This window comes from Mustela putorius, unplaced genomic scaffold (assembly GCF_011764305.1).
Source record: "Mustela putorius furo isolate JIRA1106 unplaced genomic scaffold, ASM1176430v1.1 tig00000174_pilon_pilon_pilon, whole genome shotgun sequence".
In the NCBI taxonomy this organism is placed as follows: domain Eukaryota; kingdom Metazoa; phylum Chordata; class Mammalia; order Carnivora; family Mustelidae; genus Mustela; species Mustela putorius.
In genome coordinates this window covers 4319706-4336625 of record NW_025421304.1, presented here as the reverse complement: position 1 = coordinate 4336625, position 16920 = coordinate 4319706, and the positions used below count along the sequence as shown (strand labels likewise).

At 47.5% G+C, this 16920-nt stretch overlaps 1 protein-coding gene across 5 annotated transcripts in view; it reads right to left on the bottom strand.

The window, feature by feature from the left end:
* ANKRD27 (ankyrin repeat domain 27) overlaps positions 1–16920 on the bottom strand; it is a 52553-nt gene that overhangs the window by 31286 nt on the left and 4347 nt on the right. For 3 of the 5 annotated variants that reach the window (XM_045076002.1, XM_045075997.1, XM_045075999.1), the window contains exons 2-8: positions 11745–11876; positions 4389–4499; positions 1808–1964; positions 915–1069; positions 414–473; positions 274–327; positions 88–153 (exon numbers count right to left, since the gene is read on the bottom strand). In XM_045076002.1, coding sequence (XP_044931937.1) covers positions 88–153; positions 274–327; positions 414–473; positions 915–1069; positions 1808–1964; positions 4389–4499; positions 11745–11846 — 705 coding nt within the window. In that variant the 5' untranslated portion in view covers positions 11847–11876. Of the gene's footprint in view, positions 1–87; positions 154–273; positions 328–413; positions 474–914; positions 1070–1807; positions 1965–4388; positions 4500–11744; positions 11877–12013; positions 12033–16920 lie in introns of those variants that run through there. The other 2 variants (XM_045076000.1, XM_045076001.1) reach the window with 2 other exon arrangements.

The following is a 16920-nucleotide window of genomic DNA, read 5'->3' as shown; positions in this document are numbered from 1 at the left end:
ATGGCAGATTTTTAACCAAGCTTCACATTTCTAACACAGCTAAGAATAAAAGGCTTCTAATGGGGATGATGGGGATTTAGGACATACCTCACTTGCCTCCATGGTCCCCACATATTTAAAGATCAGATCATAAATATCGTGCTGGACGTACATCTGTGGAATCAACAAACAGACCACAGACAGCCATTCCGAGGGTGCAGAGGGGACAGGAGCCCTGCCCCTCCCACCCCCTGCTCCTCTGCCTCCTCTCCCTGCCCTGGCCTGGCTTCTTACCTCCACTGCCTGCTTTAGCAGGTTCATCTGGGCCTCCTGCTTGGCAAGCATTTTCTGCAGGATGAGAAGGTAACGTTAAAGACCTTGGACTGGCACGTGAGCAAACTGCAGTTCTGTCTTTTGGAAGTCCTGAAGCTTACCAGGTGAGAGTCCCTCAGAAGCTGCTGGAGGCATTTGGTGTAGAGAGCATTCACTGAGTCCTGTGTAACCCAGAGCAGAGAGACAGGTCACTCAGGACCCAAGGCCCCCAACACAAAACCCAAAACATGCCACACGTCCCAGAGCGAGAACACGTTGCCAGATGTACTTCCCGGGGGACAAGCTTTAAGTCCTGATACAGGCTTATCAAATAAGTCATGTGGTTTTTTTTTTTTTCAACTTTCTTAAGTGTAGATGCATGAAGGGGAAGAGAGAATTTCCCTTGGGATTCACACATGTGATAACAATATTCATTTTTATACACTGTCATGTTCAAGTTTTCTCCAGGGGCTCCTACTAGTTTTATTGTTAGAAGGAAACATTTAAACAAGGCTTCCAACAGGGGAGGCAGCAAAGTTTCAGGGTACACTGGGAAGGAGCCCCTGTGTTCTTGAATCGGCCTGAGCCAGGACACCCTGGCAAAGCAAGACACAGCTACTGACTATGTGTTGACGGAGGCTCTTTCTTTCACATTCTCTGAATGTTCGCTGGAAAGAAGCAATGCTCCTGTCGAATCTCTCTGCATGTCTTCCCAAAAACTCTCTCACATCTTCAATGGTTTTCAGGGTAAACGGATCTGAAGATGTTGAAGGCTCTTCTGAAAAAGAGACAGTGGGTCAAGCTGGCCGAAGCCTTCCCAGTTTCCTAATGGGGGAAGTACCACATCCTTTGCCCTGCTCCCCCAGGGTCTGGAGCCCCATCTTCCAGCAGAGGACAGGAATTATTTCAAGATACTGCACAAAAACAGCCTCATTACAACACAGCTCAGGGTCCAGAGAGCCTGGCCCTCCTGAAGCCCTTTCCATGGAGAAAACAATTTGAGACTGTAGGGATGACCTAAGAGGCTCTGGTGAGGAAGCCCGGATTCCTGGCAATACAGGACTCAGAGTACATTCAGCACATTGTTATCTCAATTTCCTGGAACAACTGAAGAATTATTATTTATTAAAAATAACGAGCTCTCAAAGAGACATAACAGTGGGGCTGGGTGGGCAATAATGACGTTAAGAGCTGGCTCTAACATTGAGGCCCAGCGTCAAAGCCAGGGCTGCGACCCTGCACAAACTCCAGTGGGCAACATTTACACAGAGGTCTGAATGAATATCACCTTCCGGAATTGTGTAATGCCCAACCTGGGCAACCATACACAGCAGCCCCCAGTCCCACTGTCTTAGCTCAAGATGACTTTTTGATTAAGCTCTGGGGAATTACTCTAAAGTCAGGCAGGCTTCTAGTGGGCTCTTGAATATTTTATGGGACGTTTGTAACAGCTATGTCAGGAGGAAGTTGAACACCGTTCTCCAAATCAGGGGGAAAGGGTTTTCTCCCAGAATACCTGAACTCTCTCTCTTTTCCAAAGGATGGGCTATACACAGTATGCTGAAACTTTCTTCTTTTTCGTTGTAGAAAGTTTCTTCAAAGAGAATGGGCACTGAGAGAAGACAGGCGAATCCAGCTCCTAATTTAATCCTGTTTCCTTGTATAAAGACATCCTGGAACAAGAGAACAGTCACTGCAGCAGCAGCGAGCGGTGACCGACGAGCCCCCTGGCTGGCCCCCAATAGGGCACTGCTTCCGACCTGCCCTCCTTTGCTTCAGTGGGGCTTTACCAGGACGGGGGGGGGGGGCATGAACACTCTTCCATTTCACTTTTTGATACTAAAATGTTTTCTTTCCTCTTTGTTCACACTGTAGCTACAGCTGATCCTTTTTAAATATTGGGACAGAGATGCATTAAGCTGGTCCTTGGGGCCTTGAGAAAACCTGTACCCTCTGGGAAAGGAGGAAGAAGGCCCTCCTGGAATGGCCTGGCACTGCAAGGAGACGCGGGCGGGGAAGGGATGCTGCTGTCCCGGCCACATTCAGCACTCTGGCCACAGCTGGGGTGCCCAGGCGGATGAGATGTGATAAGCCCGACTCCTCTGTTCTCCTTGTAGATTTGGCTTCCCCGAAGAAAACAAACTAACAGTGACTGGCAGGGCGAACAGGGCTGCTGACTCCCCTCCACCCCCCACCGCCAGGCTGGTGTCTAGGTAACCCCGTGTCCTGTCCTGTCCCTCCTCTCCCGGCACAGGCCCACACAATCCCTGACTGTCAGGTCTGAGGCACTCACCAAATGCACCTGGCCCCATGCCAGTTCTGGCAAGGAATAGAACATCCCCCTCCCAGAATCTCTCTACCTCCCCTTAAAAATTAAGAAAATGTCAGGGCGCCTGGGTGGCTCAGTGGGTTAAGCCTCTGACTTCGGCTCAGGTCATGATCCCAGAGTCTTGGGATCGAGCCTCGCATCAGGCTCTTTGCTCAGTGGGGAGCCTGCTTCCTCCTCTCTCTCTGCCTGCCTCTCTGCCGACTTGTGATCTCTGTCTGTCCAATAAATAAATAAAATCTTAAAAAAGAAAAAAGTAAAAAAAAGTGTTAAAAAAAATTAAGAAAATGTGGACCCCAATGTTACCCAAAGGTAACATCCACAGTGAGAAAGACTGACATCATAGGTCTCTGGTCACGACACACACGGAGTGATAAAACGCCCTCCCAGCCACGAGGGAACCTCCGAGAACCCCAGGCTGAGGGAGAGTGTACAAAGCAAAGCCGTCCGTGTCATGGAAGACAAAGACAGCCCAAGGACTGCGCCAAGTCACAGGAAACTAAAAACACCAGCAACTGAAGGCACTGCAGGACCCTGGATCTAAAAAGACCAAAAAAATCTACAAAAGGATATTATTTGTATAATTAACATGATTTGTATGAGGACAGCGTGTTGAACAGTTCACTTTCCTGAGTGCACTCACTCTGCGTAGTTATGCAAGAAATGCATGTTTTAGAATAAAGGGACGTAGTGTCTGCAACTCACTCTCACTTTTTCCGAAAAAGGTTCAGAAAAAGCAGTACTACTGTGGCGGGGAGAGGGGGAAGGGACCGATAAAAACAAATGTGGCCAAAGTGCTCACAGCTGACCAACCAGGGGAAGAACAGAGTTGAGTTCTTAGAGCTTTCTCTAGGTTTGAGATGATTTCAAAAGAATGCTCTTTTTTTTTTTCAGCTTATTTATGTTTTTTTTTATGTTTATTTATTTTTAAAGTTCTTTTCAGTGTTCCAGAATTCACTGTTTATGCACCACACCCAGTGCTCCATGCAATACGTGCCCTCCATAATACCCACCACCAGGCTCACCCAACCTCCCACTCCCCGCCCCTCCAAAACCCTCAGATTGTTTTGCAGAGTCCACAGTCTCACGTTCGTCTCCCCCTCCAATTTCCCCCAACTCCTTTCCCCTCTCCAGCTCCCCATGTCCTTCATGCTATTCCTTATGCTCCACAAAGAAGCGAAACCATATAACCGACTCTCTCTGCTTGACTTATTTCACTCAGCATAATCTCTTCCAGTCCTGTCCATGTTGATAGAAAAGTTGGGTATTCATCCTTTGGCTTATTTAAGTTTTAATAACACACCTGTGGTTTTTTTGTTGTTTTGCCTAATTTAAGTTTTAATAACATATTTTTTTAAGAATGTTTTTTAAAAAGTTAAAATTCATCCCGGATGTCCTGTTTGTGGCCAAGAAACTGATGAGCTCTCAAGAGCACAGGGATAAAACAGGTTTAGAGACAGGACCTCCATGAGCTATTCCAGAGAATCCCTGACTTACCAGCAGGAGGCCCTTGAGCTGAGGAACTCCTCCCTAACCCTCCCCACCCCTCCCCACCCATCCTCCCAGGCAGAGGCCCAGCCAGGCCCTGCTCAGCTACTACCTCCTCTTTCCTCAAAGGCAGGGGGCCCTCCAACCCACCCCCTCCCCCGGCAATGTCAGAGCCATTATTTATCACAGCAGGGACAGGGAAAGATGTGGGACCCCCTGCCCTCCCCACCGACTTCCAAACACTGAGTGAGGAACCCTGGCTGACCCACAAAGAAGTGAATACCTTTCCATTTAAGGTCTGGAAGTGTTCTTCCACGGGGATCAAAATGTAGGACTCAAACTGACAAGTGGATTGAATGCTGCTCGACAAGCTTCCCTTGCAGGGCACCAGGACCTGCAAACAGTAGGCAGAGTGAAGAGTGCGGGAGGGGCCACTCACAGCTCCAGCTGGACACCCCCCACCTGGAATGCTACTGGCAGACGGAACCCAGCAACTAGGGTGACAGACATCCTGGTGGAAAAGCCGCGATTCCCCAACCTGGGCAGAGGCCAGGCACGGTGCCCCTCCAGGCTTGTTCCCACACCCATTGGGTACCCCCCGCCCCCACAGCCAGGTGCCCCAGTCTATTCTCAACGGACTCGGGAACAACTCCAGAGGAAGACAGGGCAGTTCGGAAAGAAGAGAAAAGTCAAACTAAAAAGTCACATGTAGGCACCTGCGTAGCTCAGTTGTTAAGCATCTGCCTTAGGCTCAGGTCATGATCCCAGGGTCCTGGGATCGAGCCCCGAATCGGGCTCCTTGCTCAGCGGGAAGCCTGCTTCTCCCTCTCCCACTTCCCCTGCTGTGTTCCCTCTCTTACTGTGTCTCTGCCAAATAAATAAATAAAATATTTATTAAAAAAAAAAAAGTCGGGGTGCCTGGGTGGCTCAGTGGGTTAAGCCGCTGCCTTCAGCTCAGGTCATGATCTCAGGGTCCTGGGATTGAGTGCCGCATCGGGCTCTGTGCTCAGCAGGGAGCCTGCTTCCTCCTCTCTCTCTCTCTGCCTGCCTCTCTGCCTACTTGTGATCTCTCTCTGTCGAATAAATAAATAAAATCTTTAAAAAAAAAAAAAAAAGTCACACATAATCCTGCCACCTGAATGAGGAGAAACACTGTCCCTTGAAGACAATTTCCTTCCCGGTCTTTTTTCTCAGCTATTTTTTCTAAGCCCAGATGCAATTATAGTTTGTAATAGGAGCCACAGAAACAGGGTTTCCTAGGACAGATCCCCACCTCTGCCAAGATATCTGGGGGTACTAGACTCCATCCTTGGGGCGGGCTCCATCTGAGAGGCAGCCAGCTTCTGCAATAGCCCCATTCTACAGATAAGGAAACTGAGGCTCAAGGGAGCTAAGGAACCTGTCGGGGTCTCACCGCCCTGACACAAACTCCTGCCACCTCCTGGAGCCAGTGCTGGAGGCTCAGCCCCGAGCCCACTGGAGCTCCCTCTGCAAGGACCCGGTGAATCCCAGCAGCCTTTAGAGCCGCTGTCACCCGGGGCTTCCTCAGGCTGTGCAGGAAGGGCGGCGTGGCCTCTAGTGGCCTCTCCCCACAAGACGAACCGGCCAGTGTCTCAGAGCGGAAGGAGGGACTTGAGGCTGGAAGAATGTTGACAAAATGGCCTGGCCCCTCCTCAAAGAATCAACATCTCGATCTAACTATCAGTTTCAGGAAGCATCGTGAACAGGGGACCACCATCAGCACCAGCCCCAGGACTGCAATCGGCAAGAGCCAGAACCCAGGGAAACTCTCCAGGAAGACGAACCCGGAAGAACGAACTGCAAAGACACAAAGAAAGAAAACGAGGAAAGCGGAAGATGAAACGAAAAAGCAGTGGAAGACTGTGGAGATGGTTTCCCAAGGCCACCAGTATGTCAACGCTGACCACGCCTCACACCCGGGGCCACGCGCCCTGTGCACTTCACTTTAGCTCAGCGGTGATGGGGAAAGACGGACGAAACACCATCCAGTGTGATGTGTGGATCTCCTCTGGGTCCTGCTCTGAACAAACCCCTCATGAAATGGACAACTGAGATGATTTGGGGAATCTTAACAGGGACTAGATGGCAGACAATACTGAAGAATGATTGGGGAAAGTTTTAGCTCTCATTTTGTCAACATTCTTCGTGGTACTGTGGTTACCTTTTTTTTTTTTTTTGTAAGATTTTATTTATTTATTTGACAGAGATCACAAGCAAGCAGAGAGGCAGGCAGAGAGAGAGGGGGGAAGCAGGCTCCCCGCTGAGCAGAAAGGCCGATGTGGGGCTCGATCCCAGAACCTGAGATCATGACCTGAGCTGAAGGCAGAGGCTTTAACCCACTGAGCCACCCAGGCGCCCCCTGTGGTTGGTTACCTTTTTTAAGAGTCCCTATCATTTAAAGACACATTCCTAAGTATCTACAGACGAAACTATCACAAGGCGACATAATTTTCTGGGATTTGCTTCAAAATAATCCAATGTCCAAGCATGGAGGGCAGGAGAGGGTAGAAATGACCTGGGATGTGCCCACGAATGGATCACAGCTGAAGCTGGGTGACAGGTGCATGGGGCTCACTATCTTACCCTTTCTACTTGGATCGTATGTTTGCAATTGAGCTCAGTCGCTAGAGCACACAACTCTCTATCTCGGGGTCATAGTTTGGCCCCCAAGTCTGGCATAGAGATTATTTCTTTAAAAAAAAAAATCGTTCTGGGGCGCCTGGGTAGCTCAGTTGGTTGAGTGGCTGCCTTCGGCTCGGGTTGTGGTCCCAGGGTCCTGGAATGGAGCCCCACATTGGGCTTCCTGCTCAGTGGAGAGCCTGCTTCCCCACTCCCTCTGCCTGCCGCTTTACCTACTTGTGCTCTCTCTGTCAAATAAAAGAATTAAAATTTTTTAAAAATTAAAAATCTGATTAAAATAATTTAAATTTTACTAAAAGTGAAACTTAAAAAGGGGGGAAAGATAAAAATAAAAGAAAGAAAGAAAAGGTGGGCCTTAATATAAGCCTGAACTGGGAAGCAACCTCCTCATGGCCCAGGGAGTAAAGGAAGAAGAGCCTGGGGACCAGGGGGCTGGCCAAGGGCACAGGAAGTCCATGAACCAGAACTCGGGGGTGTTTAACACCCAAACTCAGGAAGGCCCAGAGAAGGTCCTACACCTGCTCTGTGGATGAAGGAGTCGTAACAGACTCCAGTGAGAGACCAGGGACTTCTGAGGTGCTTTGCAGAACCTCACCCCAGCTGTTTAGCTGTCTGCCTCCCTCTCTGCCTCCCTAACTCTCTGCTTTCCTACTTAAAAGTAAGACTGGTTCCTGCTACACTGTATCCCTGTTACCAATCTCACTGTTTGCCATTCAGTAGGTGCCCAATCAATGTTTGTTGAGTGAATAGGGATCCTCCAATATCAAGGTCCCCCATTCTTCCACTGCCAGTTTTCAGGCAGACAATACCTCCCGGAGCAGTTCTTTGCAAGCAGAGGCCAGAGGCTGGGCTCTCTGGCTGAGAGGGAGGGCTCTCTGGCCCTTGGGGACCGGACTGGAGCTAGGGACTGGAGCAGCTAGGAAGCTGTCCATAGGAGATGGGGTCAAGTGCAAGTGCCTTCAGGGCTCTCCCAAGACGGTGCTTCAGCCTTCTGGAGATGTCAGGGGCACTACGGCCTATGTGGAGGACACAAAGTTTGGAGCCTCCGAGTAGACTGTAAGTGGGGGACCTGCTTATTTTAAAGCTTAACAATAAAACTTTTCATTCTAGTCCCTTATAAAGAATTCTTCAGGGGCGCCTGGGTGGCTCAGTAGGTTAAAGCCTCTGCCTTCGGCTCAGGTCATGATCCCAGGGTCCTGGGATGGAGCCCCGCATCGGGCTCTCTGCTCAGCTGGGAGCCTGCTTCCCTCTCTCTCTCTGCCTGCTTCTCTGCTTACTTGTGATCTCTGTCTGTCAAATAAATAAATAAAATCTTTAAAAAAATGTTTAAAAAAAATGTTTTTTTTTTTAAAAAGAATTCTTCAATAACCGTAAAGGAAAGAGAGTAGAACAGAAGCAATAATCAGCATTTGTGACACTACTCCAGGGTCCCCTCCTCATTCCACAGCATTTGGTTGATTTCTGTCCTGACACCCGCCATTCTTCTGAGCGACCAACAGCCAGCTTCTGGAATTCCCTGAAGTCACGCAGCGTTCTCCACTCATCTGTTCAATCCTGGAAACCCGGCACGGTGCCTGGCTCCTAGCAGATGCTCAACAAATTGTTTGTTGGCTGGATCTATGCCAAACAAATCCTAAGAACTAGAACATGGACCTCAGTGCCCTTAGCTGGCCCATCTAGGTATTGTACTTGGAAGTTCTTTGGAACTTAGAAGACATGCTGACAGGCTCCCAGGCTAGCCCTCAAAAGCCTACATACCCCATAATTAAAAGATCACAACATGGACGTCTGGGTGAGGCAGTCGGTTGAGACTCAGACTCTTGATTTCAGCTGGGGTCATGATCTCAGGGTCATGGGATCAAGCCCCGTGTTGGGCTCTGTGCTCAGTGGGGAGTCTGCCTGAGAGTCTTTCTCCCTCTGCCCGTCCCCACCATGCGCGCGCTCTCTCTCTCAAATAAAATAAATAAATCTTTCCAAAAAATCCAAATTCAGAGGAAAAAACTTAAACTCCTTTGTAGTTTTTGTTTCTCCTATAAGCAAATGGACCCACCCCTAATCTACCTGGGAATCCTGGAGGACCTTCCCCCTGCCACCTCATGGACAAGAGCCCCAGGGAGGCAGCAGGCTTGTCCAGCCCACACTGAAGAAACCACAGTATATAATTAGCTGGGTGCTAATTAAATAGAACAAGAGTGACTAGTAGAAGCGGTGTGGGGGTGTTACAGGCCTCTGTGGCTGGAATCTGGGGAACACGGGGAGAAGGAGCTTACCCCGTCCAGTCAGAGAGCAGGTGATGGCGGGAAGCACCCGCCTGAATGCACACGTATGCCAACCAAAGGAAAGTTCTGGAAGGAAGTCAACCTGAAGGAGTGATGGGGCAGGCGGGGGGAGCAATCAAGCTGCACCCTCGGCTGCCACTCAGACTATCTGTGAGGATAGGTGGCCAGCGAGCTGGGCTTTAAGAAGACGTGTGAGGGGCAGCTGACCCTGGAGGGGAGGGACACACGTTTAAAACTGATGATTTCTCAGTATTTTAGAGCCCACTAAATGAGTCTGGTTCCCAGGGCTGATTCAAAGGCAGCCAAACTTGGCCCGATAGCAAGGCCCCAAGAAATTCAGCATTCACCTGCTGAGGAGATACAGATCCCTTGGTGGTGGCAGAAATGATGTGTACTCTTCCAGAGGTGACTGGAATATTCTTTTTCATTCCACCAACAGACGTGGATGGGGCACTATTAATGGATTAGACCAGGAGGAATGGGAGCCCCCATCACACAGCCAGGAGGGGCAGGAGCTAGCCATCAACGTTGGACTGGTCTGAGTCGGGCAGCAGTAGCCGGCTCCTGCCCACGGACACTTCTGCTGAGAGTCGGCCTCATGGATTCTCCCACCTACTGACGGCCACGACGTCAGTGTTGCCAAGTGTGGCCCCCGGCAGCTCCCCGTGGACCCTGCAGATCCCAGGAGGGGCCAGAGAAAGGACCTAGGACACCACTGGGAACTCAGATGGCACAGTTTAAGAAGACTCTCCTGTTCCTCAGTGTGGCCAAAAGGAAGGTAACCAAGAGGCCAAAGTTCTTATTCAAAATTGCCCTTTCGTTGAGGTGAACTTGAGCGGGATTCCACTACTTGCAGCTGGGAAAGCATCTTCCTGAAAACACAGTGGTGAGCAAGACAGACAGGACCCTCACCGTATTCACCGTGTGGCACTTTTTTTTAAATTTTTTTTAGACAGAGAAAGAAAGAGCGAGTGAGTGCACATGAGCTGGGGGGAAGGTGCAGAGGGCAAGAAAGAATCCTGGGCAGGCTCCACCCCCAGGATGGAGCCTCACTTAGGACTCGATCTCATGACCCTTAGATCATGACCTAAGCTAAGCTAAAAATCAAGAGTTGGACACTTCAAAAAAAAAAAAAAAAGAGTCGGACACTTCACTGACTGAGTCACCTAAGCGCCCCCACAGCGCAGCATCCTTAAAGAGCAAGAGAAAGTTACACGTAGTCTGCTCTTCTCCAGACAGCATTTTTAAAAATGTTATAGAACAAAGATGGGGAGGGAGTATTTCCCAAATTTGTTTAGCGCCCCCCGACCCCTGCCATTAACATGACTGCTTTGTATCCTGTATTTCTTCTCTGGGACACGTACCACAACTGTAATTAGTAGGTATTTGCTCGGAGCGTGACCATCTCTCCCAATAGCATTTCAGCTCTATAAAGGTAAAGATGGTGATGTTTATTCCCATTTTTTGCTAAACCCTCCCCATCAAACATGGTACCTTCCCCAGAGGAGCACTTCATAACTACTGTGAAATGAACAGATGATAATGTCTCTGGTGAACTTTGTATGATTTTTATTTTCTTGTTGGAAACAGCTATACTCTCCAACTGTTTTTTTATACACACACCCACACACACCCACACATATATATGTGTTATGTATACATGTATACACATACATACACACATACACACACACACACACACACACACACACACACTGAACTTTATGACCTCTAAAAGCCAAAGTAAAGTAATTCTGGGAAAAACTGAATCATAGTCACAATCACAAATCACAATCACAAACTGATTCTGAATCACAAAACCAATCCTAAAAACTAGAAGGAACCTGGAAAAAGCAGGCTTGTGGTGGGAGTGGGACAGAGTGGGCAAAGTGAAAGTCAGCTCCCGGTGTCCAGACAAGGCACCTGATAACCCAAAGTGAACCTGAGCTACAACTGACTTCTCCTCTAGTTCAAATCCTTGGCCACGAAGCAGAAACACAGTACGAGAAGAGGACAACACATAAAAAAGAAACACAAAGGCAAGAAACACCCCCCCCCAAACAGAAAAGTAGCCGCACAAAGGCAGCAAGTGCTCTGTGTGGCACGGGGCTGTGTGCACCAGACGGCCACCAACGTCACGAGGGAAGAGCCCGCCACCCTGCAGGCAACAGATGGCCCCACAGACATACTGTGGTTCCTCATGTGTGCCCCTCAGCCTGCCATCTGGATGCCTCGATTAGATCACCGGTTCTTCCCCTTTAGGAAATGCCTTTCAAAGCTACACACGAATGTGTTCACATGTTCCCGGATTCTATGCGAGTGAGCACACACCTCACAGACAAGGACCCGTGATGCCGATACACTTTCTGCCCTCAAGCAGCTCTCGAGGTCAACGTAGAAAGAGAGAAACAGACGAATACCCCAAGATCAATGTCCACGGGGGTGGTCAGTGGTGTCAACAGAGAGAGGATTATACCCGAGGCTGGTGCAGAGCCAACAGGCTTCCTGGAGGAGGCAGCTCATGGTGGTCCCTCTTTGCTCGTTCTCGTACTGAGCACGGTCTGGCGCTTGTTACACTCAGCAGGTCTGTAACTGACTCCCTCTAAGCTTAAACAAAGTCTACGGCATTTCTGGCCTTATCCACACTGCCTGGTCCACACCTGTTGGAGAAGGACGACCCTCGGGATCGATGCACTTACAATGCCATGGGTTTGGGCCACCTTGTTGCATAAGTCAGGACGCCACTTTTGAAGAGCCAAATAGAAAGGATTTTTCAGGAGATCTTCATCATACAGAGCCATATGGACTTCAGATGGGGCAAAGAGAGTCTCCTGGACAAGGGGAGAAAAAGCAGTAAATGACCACTTTCAGATTTATATAACACAAAAAAGTCCTAATCTGACAGTTTCTAAAACGCATCTCTGACATGTACTATTCTGCTCTACGGGAAATATCAAAGATAACCCACCAATTCCAAGATGACTTTTTTACTGATCAACTGCAAAAATCATGTTCAGAAAGCTTGTTCAGGAGCATCATGATCCCCGTATGGGGCTCCTTGCTCAGCGGGGAGCCTGCTTCTCCCTCTCCATCTGCCCTTCCCCGCACTGACGCGCATAACTCTCCAATAAGTAAAATCTAAAGAAAAAAAAAAACTCGTCAAACTCAAAATCATTGCAAAAAATAAAAATGGCTATTTTTAGAACATCCTACATGACCAAAATTATATTTTAAAGATATGCATATATATTTTTTTAAAGATTTTATTTATTTGACAGAGAGAGATCACAAGTAGATGGAGAGGCAGGCAGAGAGAGAGAGAGAGAGAAGCAGGCTCCCTGCCAAGCAGAGAGCCCGATGTGGGACTCGATTGCAGGACCCTGAGATCATGACCTGAGCTGAAGGCAGCGGCTTAACCCACGGAGCCACCCAGGCGTCCCAGATATGCATATATTTTAACGAAATATGTCAAGCATACACAGAAATACAGAGGAATAATGCAAACCCACCACCCAGAACTACCCAATCTCAGCATTTTGCCATGTTTGCCTCATATTTTCTTTTCAGAAATAAAGAATATTGGAACAGACTGGTGGGGCGTGGGTGGCTCAGTTGGGTAAGTGTCTGACAGATGGTTTCATCTCAGGTCTTGATCTCAGGGTCATGAGATCGAGCCTCACACAGGGCTCTGCGGTCGGTGCGGAGTCTGTTGGAGATGGCCTCCCATTCCCCCAGCTCCTCCCCCGCTCAGCCTCTCTCTAAAATAAATAAATAAAATCTTTAAAAAAAAAAAAAATGACTAGAATCCCCCTGTGCCCTCTCTGATCTGATAAATACCATCACATTAAGGATTAGGAATTCAACATATGAATGGGGAGGCACAAAAATTCAGTCCATGGCATAAGCTAATTTTCCCACTGTCCCATTTTCTGAATAGTCTATCCTTTTTGCACTGGCCAATAATGCTATCTTTGCTATACTCCCAAGTTTCCATATATGTGTGGCCTGTTTCTGAACTCTCCTCTATTTCAATAGTCTAGTCTTGTGCCATCCAACGAATATATGAGAACTGTAATTTTATATACACCATGCATAATCACATATTTAAAATTTTCTAGTAACCATACGAAAAAGCAAAGACGAAATTAATTTTAACAGTATATTTATCCTAATATATCCAAAATATTATACTTTTAACATGTGATCCATATTTTTAAATCATTAATGGCATATTATACATTCTTTGTTTTTTAAGATTTTATTTATTTGACAGAGAGAGAGATCACAAGTAGGCAGAGAGGTAGGGGGGGCGGGAAGCAGGCTCCCCTGAGCAGAGAGCCTGATGTGGGGCTCGATCCCAGGACCCTGAGATCATGACCTCAGCTGAAGGCAGAGGTTCAACACACTAAGCCATCCAAGTGCCCCCATATTTTACATTCTTTTTTATTCCTACTAAATCTTCAAGATTTGGTGTGTACTTTACGTTCACTTTCCAATTCATACTAGCCACACTCAAGGGCTTACAGGCCACATGGCTATTATACTGGACAGAGCAGAGCTAGACCCCATTAGTTTACATGACTACAGCTTCATAATAAGCTTTGGTATCTCATAGAGAAAGGCATCCCTCCTTGTTCTCCAAAATTATCTGGTTATTCCTAATTTATTGCAATATCATAAATTAAAATCAGTTCCTCAATTCCATGAAAAATCCTTTCGGGATTTTTATTAGAAATGCGCTAAACTGGGGCACCTAGGAGGCTCAGTCATTAAGTGTCTACCATCAGCTCAGGTCATGATCCCAGGATCCCAGCTCAAGTCCCACCTCAGGCTCCCAGCTTAGTGGGGAGTCTGCTTCTCCTTCTCCCTCTGCCCCTGCTTGTGTTCCCTCTCTCACTGTCTCTCTCTCTGTGCCAAATAAATAAATAGTCTTTTTTTAAAATGCACTAAATTTATGGACTGGAGAGCCAACATCTTTATAATAATGAATCTCATCATCCATGGACATGGTATGACTTTCCACATATGTCTTCTTCAATGTCCTCTGGTTAAATCAAACACAGTATATATAACTTTTATTAAACATTATTTGTGTATTCTGTATAGATTCTCTCCTGTTGTGAATGGGGCTTTCACTGCCCCGGTCTGCTCCATTTACCAACCATGAGTGTAGTTTCCCCAAGCTATCAGAGCTATCAGAGATGAATATGAAAAATGGGCACAGAAAAAGCATCTGAGCCTCCATCTCAAAGGGTGAAATGGAGAATACAAACACCTGTCTTGAGGACTCCCGTTTATATGCTGCCTCAGTATTTTTGCCATACTGCATACCAACAGACCACCACGTACTGCTGGCCCACATGGGGTCTTGGTGAGAATTAGAAAAAGGCACCCGTCTTCCCAGTGGGTACAACGGCCCTGTGCCAGGGCACACGGCTTGGTAAGTAGCTCACAGACTGTCTATCAGCCCCAGTTTGCCAATATCTCTCTCTGCCGGGCACAGCACCTATGCTATAACCTTCAGTAACTGCACACAATGGCCCTACTGTTAAGTGTTTGACATAGTCCTTTAAATACCTACTCTCTTTTTAAAATTTATTTTTAGAAGAACCCTTATTACAACTTTAAATATGAAAACAGTATACTCCAGGGTATGTGGATGGCTCAGATGGTTGAGCATCAGACTCTTGATTTGGGCTCAGGTCATGATCTTGGGGCTGTGTGAGCAAGCCCTGTGTCAGGCTCCCTGCTCAGAGGGGAGTCTGCTTCTCCCACCTCATCCCCCACTTGTGCTCTCTCTTTCTCTCACTCTCTCAAATAAATAAAAACAAAATATTTTTTAAAAAATTACAGAAACAGGGGTGCCTAGGTGGCTCAGTGGGTTAAAGCCTCTGCCTTCGGCTTAGGTCATGATCCCAGAGTCCTGGGATCGAGCCCCAAATTGGACTCTCTGCTCAACGGGGAGCCTGCTTCCTCCTCTCTCTGCCTGCCTCTCTGCCTACTTGTGATCTCTTGTCTGTCAAATAAGTAAATAAAATCTTTTTTTTTAAGATTTTATTTATTTACTTGACAGACAGAGAGATCACAAGTAGGCAGAGAGGCAGGCAGAGAGAGAGGGGGAAGCAGGCTCCCCACCGAGCAGAGAGCCCGATACAGGGCTCGATCCCAGCACCCCTGGATCATGACCCGAGCTGAAAGCAGAGGCCTCAACCCACTGAGCCACCCAGGTGCCATAATAAATAAAATCTTTTAAAAAAAAAATTACAGAAGCAACTGACATTATGTAAAACTCTGCTAGATACTACTAACTGCCAAACATTCTGAGCTTGAGCCTGAGACCTCTTCTTATAAAAGAAAATTCGATGGGGCACCTCAGTGCTACAGTCAGTTAAGCATCTGCCTCATGGCTTCAGATCAGGTCCTGATCTCAGCATCGTGAGATCTAGAGTCTGTTTGAGTTTCTTTCTTCCTCTTCCCCTGCTCCTTCCCCCCACTCCTGCGTGCACACGCTCACGCGCTCTTTCTCTCTCTCTCTCAAATAAATAAATAAAATTTTTTCAAAGAGAAAATTAGCAACTACTAAAGAGCATCAAGTAAACTTATCCTTGACACAATCAGATAAATGAAATACGAATAAAAAACTGAATTACTTTCTTATTATGTAACAATAGTCCAACATGCCTTCTTGGGAAAATACCAGGACAACACATATAAGGAAGTACATTATGAATTCTGTTACGGCTAATGATAAAAACAGCCACTATTCGAGAGCATCTTTGGTTCAGGTACCGTGATAACTTCCATTCACCCTCATCCCACCTTCATGTTCATGATAACTGCAGGCAACCAACTACAACCAGTGCTCACAATAACTATAGGTATCATGAGCCTCGTGTTTTGCAGATGAAGAAACTGAGGCTCAGCTGGCCCACTTGAGGTTGTTACACAGATGTCAGAATTTATTCTAACATCTGCCTCTCTAACCACTACACCCGCTGTGTAAAATAACTATGCCTGGATTAAGGGTTATTTCATAAGCCACAGATGCCCAGATTCCATATTTCATTTCCCCCAAAGGAAAAGTCACCATGACAGATAGCCCCATGGGCCCTACATTGAATTCCCTGGGTCTCGTCCAGGCAGAACTGTCTGTGCCGCAGGCCCTCCTGGGGACTGCCTGAAGGAGGCCCCTGAGCTCCTTGTAAATCCTCTTAGGGGAAGAGCCTAGCATGAAAAAGGCTACATATAGTCTCTCCCTGGACCCCAGAGACAGCTCTGCAACAATTCAGGTATTTGACTTGTTGAATTCAATTATTACTAGAGCCCAAATAATCCTTCTATGAGGCCCTAACCAGAACAAGTGGATAATGTGATTTTGCTGGGGACATAGTCCCAAGAAAACAAAATTGTTTCTGGTTTCTGACACAATCGGTTCTATATGACAGACTGCAAAACTAAAGACACCTTGGACAGAGATCACAGGAGAGACAGGAGGCCATACAGTCAGAATGAAGCTGGGAAGAGGCTCTCCTTCTGCTCCTCAGAGCTCCAACAACTCTATACCCAAGATGGAGGTGACATGGACAGGCTCTGTTGCAGGAAGTAACCACCTAGCTGGGAGGCAAGGAATGTGCATTCACAGAGTAAACAAATCCAAAGCGGTGCTGGCACAGGTCAGGACTGGGGACGGGAGCAGCAGGGAAGGAAGCTAAGAGGGAAAGCAGCAGAGAAGGCAGGAACAGAAAACCCAAGAATAAAAGATTTTTTTAATTGATGAGAAGATGAATCCAGGGGAGGAACAGGAATGCAAATAGTCTGGTCAGAGAGGGACAGCAGCGTGAGGGGAGGCCCCTGAATGCCACATCAAAACATTAA